Genomic DNA, 15,290 nt, shown 5'->3' on the forward strand with positions numbered 1-15,290 from the left:
TCAAGTCATCCCCTTATGCAGCCCTGCTGGGTAAAGCAAGCTCAGATTCTGGGACCCTGAGTAAGTTCTCACTAGGAAACCTCTGTGGTCCACCACAGTGGAACTCATTATGTATACCAGGCTGAACTTGGAGAGATCCACTTGCCTCTGCCTCCCTGGGTTGGGATTAAAGGTGTACACCACCATGTTTGATAAAGACCACCTTTGGGAAAAAATAAATGTACCATAGTAAGAATATTCCTATCACTGCATTCAATTGTACAGAGCATCCTTGAGAAATTTGACCCTATGGAAAATTTAAATATACAGTGACCTAGACTTGTATTCCTAGCCACAGTAGCTTGTATTGTTTGTGTGGCTTTTGGTCACATTCTTTGTCAAGGTAGCAGTGAACAGATTGATGTAAACAGGTATTTCACATACAGGTTAAGAATGAATTATTTGCTGGGCAGTGGTGGCACATGCCTTTAATCCCAGCACTTGGGAGGCAGAGGCAGATGAATCTCTGAGTTCCAGGCCAGCCTGGTCTATAAAGTGAGTTTCAGGACAGCCAGGGCTCCACAGAGAACCTTGTCTTGAAAAGCCAAAAAAAAAAAGAACAAAATCAAGAATGATTTACTCAGTGCTGGGGACATACTCAAAAGTAGAGCACATGGGTTCAGTCTCCAGTAGCACAAAATCCCCACAAAACATCAAATGATGACTGAGTGGAGGTGGCGCATCCCTTTAATCCCAGCACTCGGGAGGCAGAGCCAGGCAGATCTCTGTGAGTTTAAGGCCAGCCTGGGCTACAGAGCGAGATCCAGGACAGGCACCAAAACTATACAGAGAAAACCTGTCTTGAAAAACAAAACAAAGAAAAAACCCATACATCAAATGACATAGTATTAGGAGGGTAATGAACTTATAAATAAATAAGGAAGTTACTGTATTTAATAACATGTATGGGTGTTTTGCCTGCATGTATATATACTCCACCCGCATGTCTGGTGTACACAGAGGTCAGATGTGGGTGTTGGATTTCCTGGAACTAGAATTAAGGATGGTCCTAGCTGTGGGTGCTGAGAATGGAACCTCCTTCCTCTCTTAGAACATGTGTTTATGTGTGTACATACAGGTGTAACTGCCGGAGGCTTTCTGTCTCCTACAGCTGCAGTTTCAGGCAGTTGGCAATATGGCTGCCACGAACCAGGGTCCTATGACAAGAGCAGCTCACTCAGCCACTGAGCCATCTCCAACCCCGCAACTGTCTTCTCACGTCAGTGTAGAGATGTCTCATTCTACAGTGGTATCGTATTTCTACAATTCCTCTAGTGTATACTGAATTTGCCTTTATTGACAAGTCTGCCCTCCATAGTTTCCACCACTGTCATTTACTGAATCCATTCCCTTCTGGTAAGTCTATTTTGGTTTTTGAGGCAGGGTCTCTATGTAGTCCTGTTTGCCCTGGAACTCATTGTGTAGACCATACTGGCCTTGACTCATATCCTCCTGTTGTGGGAATTCGCTCTGCCAATGACCTTGGGGATCTCCACGATAGAGGCGTGTTTTTTTTCTGGGTACCGACTGCTTGAAACTGAGGAAGGCGGTGGGGGGTAGGGTGTTCTTGCCCTCTCTTGGAGTGGTCAGACACTGGATGTCTGGTTCCAGGCAGAACGGAGGAGGAAGACGACGATGATGACGGCTGTTTACTTTATTCTGTATCCGTAAGTGTATTTCTCCCCATTTTATATCTTAATAAATCCTTGAGACCCTTTAACAGAGTCTCATGGATTAGCTTAACATACTCCTGCCTCTGCTGGGACTAAAGACCTGTGCTATCACACCCAGATGACCTTGAACTTCTGATCCTGCCACTCCTGAGTGCTGGTAACAGACCTGTACCACCACACTTGCTCTATGTCCTTATTCTTATTCAGCCAGGGATACACAGAGAAACCCTGTCTACACACACACAAAACCAAAAACCAACCAAGGAATCAACAAACAAAAACACCAATAAAAAGAAAAAAAACAATCTCCCTGGAATTCAGGTGGCATACATTTACAAACACTCATTTGGGATACTACATGGTATGTTTTGGTGATAGTTTTCCAACCAGAAAATAGGTTATCCCTCATTGTTTAGATATAAATTCGTGCTTTTATTTTCATTTATTTTATTTTATTTTGAGACAGGATCTCACTGTGTAGACCAGGCTGGCCTCGAACTCACACAGCCCCTGCCTCCCAAGTGCCAGGCTGCTTTTATTTTATTTTTGAGACAGTCTCAATGTGTCACCTGGCCTAGAACTCACTAGGCCTAAAATTGGCCTGGACCAGACTGGGCTGCTGGGATGCCAGGCGTATGCCACCACAGCTATTTGTACTCACATACCTTCCATCTAATTAGTAGTTGTCATATTAGAAAGGAACGCGCTTCCTATGTTCCTGTTGTATTCCCGCATTATTTTAGTAACTTTGGGAGTCCCTGTGGTCCTGGGACATGAGAGTGAACAGTAGGAAGGCGGCCCTGTTCTCCTGCAGTCGGTAACATCAGAAAATTATCTGCGCTACGGAAGCGACTTAGAGCGGACTGCACTCAAGGTCTATGTGAGGCAGGGTACGTGATTCCCAGCCAGGCTCCTTCCCGGCACTCCATTCTAGGTGACGCGTTCCTGAGTGACACCACCTTGCTCAGCCGGGCCATTGCTTGCGCAATCTGCGCCTGCGCACCACCACGCTTAGCGTCAGCCGCCCGCACTGAAAGGGGCGGGGCTTGCAGCCGCGGACTGGAGGCCGACGGAAGTGCTCGCTGTTGTTGCCGGAAGTAGAGAGAAGGCTGTAATGGCGGCTGCGACTGAAGTCGAGGTGAGTACGCCCGGCCTCGCGCAGGGTTTTGGCGGGGTGACGCCGGGGTGGGACATGAGGCGAGTCCAGGCGCGGCTACTGGGGTGTCGGGCCCGGGCCCGGGCTGTGGCAGGAGGGGACGCCGAGCCTGAAGCCGGTTGTGACCGCAGGTGCCCGCGGACGGCGCGGAAGACCGGCCCTCGGCGGCCGAAGAGCTGGCGGCGCAGAAGCGCGAGCAGAGGCTGCGCAAGTTCCGCGAGCTGCATCTGAAGCGGGTGAGTGGCGGGGCCGGGCCGGGCCGGGCGTCCGGGACCGCAAGGTCTCCGCTGCGGGTCCGAACTCCCTTGGAGATGGCTTTGACAGCGTCCGAAGCCGCTCCGCTCGCTCCTCCCAGGCCCCACCCACAGGACTTACTTTATTTGGGGGAGATTAATTAGTTCTGTTCCTAACGGCCCCCTGCTCCATGATTCTAGCTTTCATTTTCAGCTAGGGAAAAAATTCGCTAGAAGTAGGAAGAAACTTCTTAGTAAGAGTTTCCTCACCCCTTAAAAAGCACACACTTCCCCTTTTCCAAGTTCAAACTCAAAAAGTGTAACATGCCGGTCGGTGGTGGCGCACTCCTTTAATCCCAGCACTTGGGAGGCAGAGGCAGGCAGATCTCTGTGAGTTCGAGGCCAGCCTGGTCTACAGAGTGAGCTCCAGGACAGCCAGGGCTATGCAGAGAAAGACTTGTCTCGAAAAACCAAACCAAAACAAAAAAGTATAGCTTACTTTTCAAGTAAGTATACTTTGTTTGGATACCCACCCAAATCCTAAGCATGGCTGCCCAGACAGTCTGGACATTATCATTTTTTCTCTGCCGACAGCTCCTGCTCACTTCCCTGTGTGGCTACTTGCCCACCTGACCCCTTTTGCTGACCTGTTTGGTTTTTTTGGAATGTAACTCAAAAGGCATGGCTATATTATCCTCTTATCTCTCTTCTCTGGGCACCTGCCAAGACTTACAGCTTGCTTGACTTGTTTTTTTCTCTTGAACTTTGAAAAAATGGTCCTTAGGTTGCTGAGATGACTCAGTGGTTATAGGCCCTTGTACAAATTTAGCCATCAGAATTTGATCCCTGGAACTCAGGTAACAGTGGAGGAGAGAAGCAGCTCCACAATGATGTCCTCTGACCTGAGGCATGTGCACTCTCTCTCTCACACACACACACACACACACACACACACACACACACACACACACACACAAATGCATTTGTGATTGGTGTTTGTGTATGTGTGTGTGCTCAAGTGTCATGAAGTGCATGTAGATGACAGGAACGAGTCAGTTTTCTCCTATCGTGTGTGTTAGCATTTAGGCATCTGTACTGGCCTGCCCTTAGGGTACTGACAGGATACGTCCTCATAGGCTGCAGCCACTAAGAGCACCTCCTGTGTGCATTCCCTACTTATAAACGATGGGCCTTGCCCACCTCCCATCTCTTTTTCTTCCTTTGCTCTCGTCCCCAGGGACCGGCCTCTGCCCTTCCCCCAGTAATCCTCCCTCGTGGGCCCCGTTGTATGGTGTGACTCCTTCCCACCCTTTTAAAATTCCTACAGTGTGGGTCCAGGTATTGAAGTCATCTGGCTATGTGGCCGTCACCGTTACCCACTGAGCCAACTTGCTGGTTCAAAGGAACTATTTTTTTAAAAAATGGTCTTTGAGCCTCCACGAATATAAAACAAAACAAACAAATGGAGCAGCACACCTCTGAAAGTTTCCACTGTAAACAGTGGTTCTCAACCTTCCTAATGCTGCCGCCTTTCAGTGCAGTTCCTCCTGTGCCGTGGTGTGGTGTGGCGAGGGCACTTCGCCTCACCGGTCTCATCCGGGGGTGTGCCTTTATGAGTCTATTCCTGGGCTTAGAGTCAGTCTCATCCAGGGGTGTGCCTTTATGAGTCTGTTCCTGGGCTTAGAGTCGTTGGGTGGCTTTTTATTGCCTGCAGCATTAAATGGATCACTTAGTCACTGCAAAGAAGACAGGGTCTACTTGGGCTATCTCCTGTGTTACCTGACTGTCTTTTTTTTTCTTCCGTACAGAATGAAGCCCGTAAGTTGAATCACCAGGAAGTTGTGGAAGAAGACAAAAGACTTAAGTTGCCTGCAAACTGGGAAGCCAAGAAAGCGCGTTTAGAGTGGGAGCTTCAGGAGGAGGAAAAGAAAAAGGTCAGGAAGCCCTGGTTGTCTGTCAGGGAGACAGGAGACCCTGGTAGCCGAGTAGGTGGGCAAGTCATTTACCTCAGGGAGCCTTCTTTCTTTTCTTCCTTTCTTTTTTGACTTTTCAAGACAGGGTTTCTCTGTGTAGCTCTGACTGTCCTGGAACTCACAGAGATCTGCTTGCCTCTGTTTCCCAAGTTCTGTGATCAAAGTCGTGTGCCACCACTGCCTGGCTGAACCTTACTCTTTTATCTGTAGGACAAAGACTATAATAATGGTTACTGAAGTGAATTATGAATTCTGTGAGTTAACATCTGCAAAATATTTACAACAGGTCTGACACCTGCTCTCTTCTGTTCTGTTGATTGTAGTTTTATTACGTTGTTGTTTGTGTGTTTGTGGGCACAAGAGTGGGGGTCAGAGGACACATGATAGCTCTCTCCTTCCACCATGTGAGGCCTGATGTAGAACTCAGGTGCTCATGATCGGCAGCAATCACTTTTCACCCACCGGGCTGCCGTGATGGTCTGACGCTTGATACTTTGATTAGTTTTTTTCTTAATTTAAAGTAGGTCAAATAGCTGGGCATGGTGGGTCATGCCTATAGTTCCAGCACTTGTGAAGCTGAGGCAGGAGGATTTCTTTGAATTTGAGGCCATTCTGGGCTCAAGAAACCAAAACAAACAAAAATGAAGGTGAGCGTTGTGGGGCGGGTGGGTAGCGGCGCTGCCTGTCTTTCCAGGAGTGTGCGGCAAGAGGGGAAGACTACGAGAAAGTGAAGCTGCTGGAGATCAGTGCGGAGGACGCTGAGCGGTGGGAGAGGAGGAAGAAGAGGAGGAACCCTGACCTGGGGTTTTCAGGTACAGCTGACTCGTGCTGACCTCTGCTTTACTGAATGGGCCTGCTGGACCCAGGCTTCTGCTTTAGTGAGAGCACATGGCCATGGAACTTCATTCTTGGAATAGTCCAGGAGGCCATGGAGAATGCTGGTGTGTCAAGGGAGAAGCCAGGGCCCCTGTCAGTCTGCTGGCTGCTTTGGTCCTTAGTGTACAGTTAGTCTTTGTTGTTGCCATCTTGTTCTTTAGTTTCACTAGGTAGTTAGCCCAGGCAGTCTACAAACTCAGGATCCTCCTGCCTCAACTCCTGAGTGATGGGTTTACCGAAGTGTGCTACCACCCCTGACAGAATTAGCCAGTCTTCCTTTCAACCCGTTCAGGGTGGAGGCTGTGCTTAGGCTAGTGTCTTGTGCGTGTAGGGCGATAATGATTTTGAGTTTTCTCTTATAAGTAGTGCCCAGATAAGGCCACAGATCACCTCTGATTCTCATTTTGTTTAGATTATGCTGCTGCCCAATTACGCCAGTATCACCGGCTGACCAAGCAGATCAAACCTGACATGGAAAGCTATGAGCGACAGAGGGAAAAGCAGTAAGTCCTTGGAAGGAATGCGTGGCTGTTCTGGGGAGGTGGGTGCAAATAGATGTTTACAGACACGGGTAAACACAAACCAGCTAAACTAGCTGTTTACTTACTTGAGACATTCCTACGGTGTGGATTGGGCTGTCCTTGTTCTCACAGCAATCCTCCTGCCTCAATCTCCTCTGAGTGCTGGGATTACAGGTGTTTGCCAGCTTGCCTGAGCAGACTCAATTTAATAGTGATTTGTGGATTATCAGTGGCTGTCTTTTGATAGTCTCTGTTTTGATAACACTAATTACTGTTCCCTCCATCACATGGTAGTTAAGCCTTGATTTCCCTCGGAGACTTTCAGGTGGCAAACTCAGGTTATCAGAGCTAGGTGCTCTTGTAGGAGCTGAATGCTTTGGGGCTGGAGCAGGTCAGCTTTGTAAAGGATCAGATGGACTCAGGGCCTCAGTGTTCTTCATTCACAGCTGCTCAGAGCTGTGGCATGAAAGCAGAGAGGTTGTATGGGTAGGCTTGGCTGGGGCAGGTGGGCCAGACTCTTTTTTTTTTTAAGATTTATTTATTTATTTATTATGTATACAGTGTTCTGCCTGCATGTCAGATCTCATTACAGATGGTTGTGAGCCACCATGTGGTTGCTGGAAATTGAACTCAGGACCTCTGGAAGAGCAGTCAGTGCTCTTAACTGTTGAGCCATCTCTCCAGCCCTCCCCCCCCTTTTTTTTTCTCTCTTGTTTGTTTTTAAGAACAGGTTTCTCTGTGTAGCCCTGGCTGTCCTGGAACTCAGAGATCATCCTGCCTTGGCCTCCCAAGTACTGGGATTAAAGGTGTGTGCCGCCATGCCCAGCCAGGCTCCTTTTTTCCCTTTCTTTCTTTCTTTCTTTTCTTCCTTTCTTCCTTTCTTCCTTTCTTTCCTTCTTTCTTTCTTTCTTTCTTTCTTTCTTTCTTTCTTTCTTTCTTTCTTTCTTTCTTTCTTTCTTTCTTTCTTTCTTTCTTTCTTTCTTTCTTTCTTTCTCTCTCTCTCTCTCTCTCTCTCTCTCTCTCTCTCTCTCTCTCTTTCTTTCTTTTTTTTTTTTAGATTTATTTATTATGTATACAGCATGTATGACCAGAAGAGGGCACTAGTTCTCATTACAGATGGTTGTGAGCCACCATGTGGTTGCTGGGAATTGAACTCAGGACCTCTGGAAGAGCAGTCATGCTCTCAACCTCTAAGCCATTTCTCCAGCCTCTTCTCTTCTCTTCTCTTCTCTTCTCTTCTCTTCTCTTCTCTTCTCTTCTCTTCTCTTCTCTTCTCTTCTCTTTTCTTCTCTTCTCTCCCTCTTCTCTCCCTCTTCTCTCCCTCTTCTCTCCCTCTTCTCTCCCCTCCTCCCCTCTCTCCTCCTCTCCCCTCCTCCCCTCTCCTTCCCTCTCCCCTCTCCCCTCTCCTCCTCTCTCCTCTCTCCTCTCTCCTCTCTCTCTTGGGTTGGGGGAGACAGGGTTTCTCTGTGTAGCTCTGGCTGTTCTGGAACTCACTCTGTAGGCCAGGCTGGCCTCTGCCTGCCTCTGTCTCCTAGTGGTGGGATTAAAGGCTTGTGCTATCATGCCCAGCCAGGCTCCTGTTTTGATGCACAGAAATAACCTTAGACACTTTGCTCCCAGCTCTTTGTGACCTTTGATAAGTCCTTTATATGCTGGCCACTCTATGCATTGAAGAATGAAGCTGTTACTGTGTGAGCCAGACTGGCCTGGACCCAGAGTCCTGCCTGGGGCTGGCTCTCTAGCAGACTCACCTAGCCTGGCTCATCTTTTCTGAGCCGGCATTTTCTTTCCTTCCTTTACCTTTGCTGTGTAAATAAGTATATTTATGCATCTCTCTTGTCACCAATACATGTATATTTATTGAAATTGGAGACTGGAGCACTCATGTCTGACTGGAAATCTTTCTTGCTGTCTTCTCAGTGGAGAAGATTTTTTCCCAACATCCAACAGTCTTCTCCATGGGACACATGTGCCTTCCTCAGAGGAAATTGACAGAATGGTTTTAGATCTGGAAAAGCAGTAAGTACTCAGTAGGGCAGCCTGGAATGTTCTGTACTTCATGAGAAAGTGCGTGGGATGAGAATCTGAGACTGACGTGCTCAGATGACTTGAAGATCACAGTGCTGATAAAGCTCATTTCTGACCCCAAGTCTGATGGTTTTGAAGCTGGACAGTGAGTACAGCTTGAGCCCATAGGATTTGGAGATGGGAATATTGATATAATTGAACTGCAGTGGTGTCTGTTAGCTTTCTGTCACTGTAGCAAAATGCCTAAGAACTTATTTTGGCCCCTGGTTTTAGAGCTCTCAGTCCATTTTCTTGGGCCTGTGGTAGCACAGTGGATCATGGTAGAAGTACGTCCTAGTCAGCCTGTGAGGACTAGGAAGCAGGCAGATTGGTAGGGAGAAGGGGAGTCCTAATGTCCTTTCAAGGGCACACCTATAGGACCACCTTCCTCTTTAAGCCCCATTTAAGGTTCCAATACCTTCTAGTATCCCTATCAGCTGGACCAGGCCTTCAGTACCGAGGCCTGGGTTAGGTGTCCAATCCAAACTTAAAGCATTTAATAGTTGTGCCTGTTTAAGACGGGCCTCATGTTGTAGCCCAGCCTGGGTTGGAACTCAAGTAGTGCTGAGATTAGAGAGAGAGAGAGAGAGAGAGAGAGAGAGAGCTAGAGCGAGAGCGCGTGCGTGCGTTCGCCTGTGTGCCTGCATGCTTCTGTCGGTCTTTACCTGGCCATATTTATTTATTATGTTTTAATTGTTCTTTTTTAGATAGAATTTCACTCTGTAGACCAGGCAGGCCTCAAACTCACAGAGATCCTTCTACCTCTGCCTCCAGAGTGCCTGACCGTATTTATTTCTGATGAAGGGGACAGCATTTATGCGTTAGGACCATCTGTATGGTCCAGGGTGCAGTGGTGTGTACCACACACTTTGCCCAGTGCTTGGCATCACTGATAGAATTGTTAGGGTACTTCACTCCAAAGTCACCCTTTTTTGTCCCTACTTTTAGCATCTTTAGAAGCATTCTTTTTGTTTTGGATTTTTGAAACAGGCTCTCGTTTTATAGCCTAGGCTGGTCTTCCAACAGGTGGCTGTTCTCCAGCCTCTGCGTCCCGATTGCTCAGAGTACAGGTGTGGGCTACCATGAAGAGGTTCCGAAGTGCTGTGAGCAGAGGCTATAGTTGCTGGATCTCGTCGCTCACACTGAGGTTCTACTAATTAGATCACCATCTGATGAAAACTGTGCCTGCTTTTTTTGTCCCCCAAGGTGTTTTATTATGAATGCTGATTCTCTCCTGAACTTTTTGTTCATTTTTTTTTTTTTTTTTTTTTTTTTGGTTTTTCGAGACAGGGTTTCTCTGTATAGCTTTGCGCTTTTCCTGGAACTCACTTGGTAGCCCAGGCTGGCCTCGAACTCACAGAGATCCGCCTGCCTCTGCCTCCCGAGTGCTGGGATTAAAGGCGTGCGCCACCACCGCCCGGCACTTTTTTGTTCATTTTTTAAGCTCAAAGAAGGTGGCAGTTAGACCAGCTGTGGTAGTCAATGCCTTCATTCCTAAGGTTTGGGAGGCAGAGGCAGGCAGATCCTTGAGTTTGAGCATGAAGAGGCCCGGGAAAGGTGATTCTGAACCTCCTAACTCCCTTCCTTCCCTCAGAATTGAAAAGAGAGACAAATACAGCCGAAGACGTCCTTACAATGATGATGCCGACATCGACTACATCAATGAAAGGAATGCCAAGTTCAACAAGAAGGCGGAGAGGTTCTACGGGAAGTACACAGCTGAGATCAAGCAGAACCTGGAGAGAGGGACAGCTGTGTGAGCCCCGGGAAACCGCACAGAAGCTGCATAAGGGATCGGAGGCTTCTGCTGGCAGATTCAAACTTCCAGTGTGTTCGAGAGCTCATCCTGTGCCTCCCACCCGGCATTCTGAAATAAATGTCCTTTTCTCACCCTCACTTACACATGCATATGTCCACGTTTTTGTGCTTGGATGTAAGATGTATTTCTTGTAGTGACGTTGTTTTGTAAAAATCTAATTTGTATAAATCCTAATTATTATTTTTCTATGTATTTTAAATGTGCATAACCGTGTAACCTTTGAATCATTTGGGCTTAGATGGTTTGTGTGCAGAGGGGCAGTCGCTGCTGCTTGAGTGTTGTTAGGAAATGGATAGAAGCTACAGCGGCGCTTTGAGGCTGGCCAGGCCAGGACTGAGAACCAGGCCTCAAGACACACGCTCCTGGAGTTCTGGCACTCTCTGCTGGGGCTGGAGTCAGAGGTCGTGACTGTCAGCCTGCACATTCCCTTTTTAAAGAACAATAAACTGCTTTGGAATAGAGTCATGAATGATGTCTGATTTAAAACAAGGCATGTGTGCATGGCGGCACTTCACAAGCACGGGAACAGTTGTTCCACATTTCAACATAAAGGGCCAAAGGTCAGCTCAGTTTCATGTCTCAGAAAGACAAAGACTTAAAAACTTAGCAGCTGTCCAGTTCCTCTCTGTTGGCTGAAATGCTAAGTAATTAGGAAATTCCAATTTAAACCTAAAAAGTGGGTATGGTTGCTTACATCCTTAATCTTAGGAGTTCTAGGCTAGCCTGCACTAGTGAGACCTTGTCTTAGAAAACAAAACCAAAGCCCAAGCCAGAACTCAGCACATTCCACAAATACTTCACTTTTAATGTTTGAAGGTAGCATTGATGACTCATTACTCTTTTTTTTTTTTTTTTTTTTTTTGGTTTTTCAAGACAGAGTTTCTCTGTGTAGTTTTGGTGCCTGTCCTGCATCTCGATCTGTAGACCAGGCTGGCCTCGAACTCACAGAGATCCCCTGCCTCTGCCTCCTGAGTGCTGGGATTAAAGGTGTGCACCACCACTGCCTAGCCTCATTACTCTTATTAAAATTAACTGATTTTTTTTTTTTCTTTCTCGTTAGACATCTAGTTGAAGCTGGCCTTGACCCCACTATGAGCTGAGGGTGATCTTCAATTCCTGATCCTCCTCCCGAGTGCTAGGATCACAGGTGTGCACCACCATGCCCAGGTTTAGTGTGTGTGAGTGGGGATCTGAGGACAGCCTTGGTGTCAGTCCTCGTCTTCCGTGGACTCCAGGATGGCCTGGGAGCTCTGGACAGTCTCTTGTCTGCCTCATTTTAGGCATGCTAGGATTACAGACAGATGTGTGCTACTGTGTCTGGCTTTGCATGGGTTTGGGGGTCTGAAGTCAGGTCCTCACACTTGGATGGCAAGTGCTTTACCCACTGAGCCATCTTCCTCACATCCCTTGGTACCATCCCTGCCACCACGTTTGACACTGAGACACTGGTCTCAGTCCTGACTGGCCTTGAAGTCTACGCCTAGGCTGGGAGGTGACTCAGAGGGAAAGGCGCTTGCTGCCAAACCTGATGTCCTGAGTTCAATTCCCAGGACCCACGTGGCAGAAGTAGAGAACAGACTTGCTCAAGTCGTCCTCTGACTTTTACTGGTACTCACAATAAATGAACAATCAAAAAATGCGATTTTAATTTTCTTAAAGATTAAAATGAGCCGGGCAGTGGTAGCGCACACCTGTAATCCCAGCACTCGGGAGACAAAGGCAGGCGGATCTCTGTGAGTTCGAGGCCAGCCTGGTCTACAGAGCTAGTCCAGGACAGGCTCCAAAGCTACACAGAGAAACTCTGTCTTGAAAAACCAAAAAAAAAAAAAAAAGATGATGGATGGAAATGCCTCTGGGCATGCTCTGCTGTGTCATCAAGTTTTATCTGAGACCAGAGGCAGCTTGGAAGCTGCCGTGACAGAGGTGTCTTCCCTGGATGTGCTCACCTAGCTTAGTCGTTAACATACTGGCTTTGTACCTGACCTAGGAAAGTGTCACTACCTGCTTCGTGCACCTGTGACCCACCGTGACCTAGATACCACTGCTCTGAGGCAAAGTAGAGGTTGGTAGCTGTGGTGGTTTGAAAGAAAATGGCCCCCAAGGGGAGTGGCACTATTGGGAGGTATGGCTTTGGAGTGGGTGTGGCCCTGTTGGAGGAAGTGTGTCACTGTGGGGGCGGGCTTAGAGGTTTCCTATGCTCAGGATACTACCTAGTTGACTTCCTGCTGCCTGCAAGGTGTTGCACTCAGCTACTCCTGCACCACCTCTGCCTGCACGCTGCCATGCTCCCTGCCGTAGTGATAATAGACTGAACCTCTGAAACTGTAAGGGAGCCACCCCAATTAAATGTTTTCTGTAGCAAGCTTTCTTGTTGGACTCCCTTTGCACTGCCAGCCCCCAAATAATGACATGGAGACTTCTTATTAATTATGAAAGCTCGAACTTTAGCTTAGGCTTGTCCCCATCTAGCTCTTACAACTTAAATTAACCTGTTTCTATTAATTTACATTCAGCTACATGGCTTTTTACCTCCCCTCCATTCTGCATGTCTGACTTGGTCCACATCTCACTGGCATCTCCATGGTCCCAGGTTCATCTCTACCTTTTCTTCTCTTCCTGGAGATCCTGCCTAGCCTCTCCTGCCTACCTATTGGCCATTCAGCTCTTTATTAAGACAATCAGAAGGTGCCTTGGCAAAGACATATCTTCACAGTGTACAAAAATATTATTTCACAACAGTTTTTTTTTTTTCTAAGAGTCGTTGTGGTCATGGTGTCTCTTCCCAGCAATGAAAATCCTAACTAACACACATGCAATAAAAACTTAAATATTAATTTATTTGGTCTGTGTTTTTTTTCTTTTGTGTGTGTGTGTGTGTGTGTGTGTACTACTGCCTGTGTCTGGGAATGTGTGGAGGTCAGAGAACAACTTTCTGGACTTGGTTTTCTCCTGGACTCAAATGCAGGTTGTCAGGCTTGGCAGCAACCACCTTTTTCCATTGAGTACACATTGACACACACATGCACACACACATTCTCTTTATATCTATATCTATATCTGTCTATCTATCTATCTATCTATCTATCTATCTATACCTCTCACACACAAATGCACACACATATACTCAGACACACACAGACGCAATAGCCCCTCTACACTAGCCAGCACATACTCATAAACACAACCATCCCTGAATTAATATGCAAACCCACACATACTTAGACACTTACACACAAACATGCACTCGTACATACAGAAACATACTAACACAGTAACACACACAATCATACAAAGACACACCCACACCCACCTACAAACACACAAAGACACACACACTGACACACATTCATACATATATACCCCTACACAAATACACATATACATACAGCTCACGCATAGTCATAAACACTCCCACTCTTACACACTCACACAGACACACATGTTTTCATGAACACACACTCAATGTGACGCTTGTAAAGTTTAGATTATTTGGAAATCCTGCCTTCATACTTGTCATTTTTTTAAAAAAATTGTTATTTATTTTGGGTATGTGGGTTTTTTGCCCACATGTCTGTCTGCGCACCATGTGTGTGCCTGGTGTTCAAGAGGCCAGAAGAGAGTGTTGGGTCCCCTAGAACCACCAGTGCGTGTGGGAATTGAACCTGGTCCTCTTCAAGAGCAGCCTGTGCCCTTTACCACTGAGCTTCCACCCCAGACCCACACTTGACATTCATTTTTGTTTTTGTTTTTTGAGACAGGGTTCTCTGTGTAGCACAGGCTGTCCTGGAACTTCCTATGTAGACCAGGATAGCCTCGAACTCAGAGATCTGCCTGCCTCTGCCTCTTGAGTGCTGGGATTAAAGGTGTGCAACCCACGGCCCAACACACGCTTAGTCTTACAAATATGTCAGGACCTATTTGGGCCACGATATAATTACAGCTTATAGCAGTTGATAATTCAGATCTCAGCCCACCAGAGGAATGATTCTCAGAAGGGGTACCCCATCAGCAAGGCTTACAGATCACTGACTCTGAAAACTGTTGCTTTCATCTGTAATTTCACTTGTGCAATAACAGCTATGGTATCTTCCCATTGCCATGCATTTTCATGTAATGTGTGCATGTAATCTCATGATTACATCTCAATTTTATAGGCACACATATTTGTGGATGGTCAGGAAGATGACTTCTCGTTTAGCTGAATAATTTTGATACATAGAAAATATACTAGGATATGCTTCATAACTAGATCTATTGTCCCACGAGGACCGTAGACACTTGAAAGCCTGCACTGTTTCTTTTGCTCAGACTAACACAAGAAAATAATAATTTCCCCTCATCTTAAGACTACCTGCACACAGTTAGCTCATTTTTTTTTAACCTCAAAGCAAGTTCAAACTAGACTAAAGGCCTTTGTAAATAGATCCTAAGTTTAAAACTTTACAGTTATGCACAAGATCAGAGTTGCAGGTGTCTAACCAAGGTTATTACACAAAGCACCTAAGAAAAGCATGCCAGTTCTTCACTTGCCAAGTCTGCTGATAAAGAGCTTTGTCTCAAAGTTTGTCACACTGGGCACTGCACCCCCTCCCTCTGGTCACAGTTTTACTTCTGAAACCTTGAAACCTTGTGCTGCCCATGGCAAATGCCTCAGCTACTTATGGCTTACCCTAGGAATGTGCTTTTGACCAATGAGAGGTAACTTTTTGGTTTTTCGAGACAGGGTTTCTCTTTGTAGCTTTGCGCCTTTCCTGGAACTCACTTCATAGCCCAGTCTGGCCTCAAACTCACAGAGACCTGCCTGCCTCTGCCTCCCGAGTGCTGGGATTAAAGGTGTGCGACACCACTACCCGGCAAATACTTCAACCTAAGTTTAGTTCCCATGTGGAGCAGCTCACAGCCACCTGTAACTCCAGTTCCCTGGGGGTCTGAC

At 46.8% G+C, this 15,290-nt stretch overlaps 1 protein-coding gene across 1 annotated transcript; it reads left to right on the forward strand.

Moving 5' to 3' along the window:
• Positions 1 to 1,117: 1,117 nt before the first annotated feature.
• Syf2 (SYF2 pre-mRNA splicing factor) lies at positions 1,118 to 10,818 on the forward strand. Its single transcript, XM_076565386.1, has 8 exons — positions 1,118 to 1,706; positions 2,647 to 2,850; positions 3,000 to 3,104; positions 4,910 to 5,035; positions 5,769 to 5,886; positions 6,363 to 6,453; positions 8,392 to 8,490; positions 10,133 to 10,818. Exons 2-8 carry the CDS (start codon positions 2,827 to 2,829, stop codon positions 10,296 to 10,298), a joined length of 729 nt encoding a protein of 242 aa, XP_076421501.1. The 5' UTR covers positions 1,118 to 1,706; positions 2,647 to 2,826; the 3' UTR covers positions 10,299 to 10,818.
• Positions 10,819 to 15,290: the final 4,472 nt, after the last annotated feature.

Source organism: Peromyscus maniculatus, chromosome 2 (assembly GCF_049852395.1).
Source record: "Peromyscus maniculatus bairdii isolate BWxNUB_F1_BW_parent chromosome 2, HU_Pman_BW_mat_3.1, whole genome shotgun sequence".
In the NCBI taxonomy this organism is placed as follows: domain Eukaryota; kingdom Metazoa; phylum Chordata; class Mammalia; order Rodentia; family Cricetidae; genus Peromyscus; species Peromyscus maniculatus.

Bases quoted from the DNA above. Each gene is read 5' to 3' on its own strand.
- Syf2 (XM_076565386.1), top strand. From the start codon at position 2,827: ATGGCGGCTGCGACTGAAGTCGAG. The intron at 5,036-5,768 runs GTCAGGAAGCCC...CTGTCTTTCCAG, and splicing joins AGGAGGAGGAAAAGAAAAAG to GAGTGTGCGGCAAGAGGGGA. The intron at 6,454-8,391 runs GTAAGTCCTTGG...CTGTCTTCTCAG, and splicing joins GAGCGACAGAGGGAAAAGCA to TGGAGAAGATTTTTTCCCAA.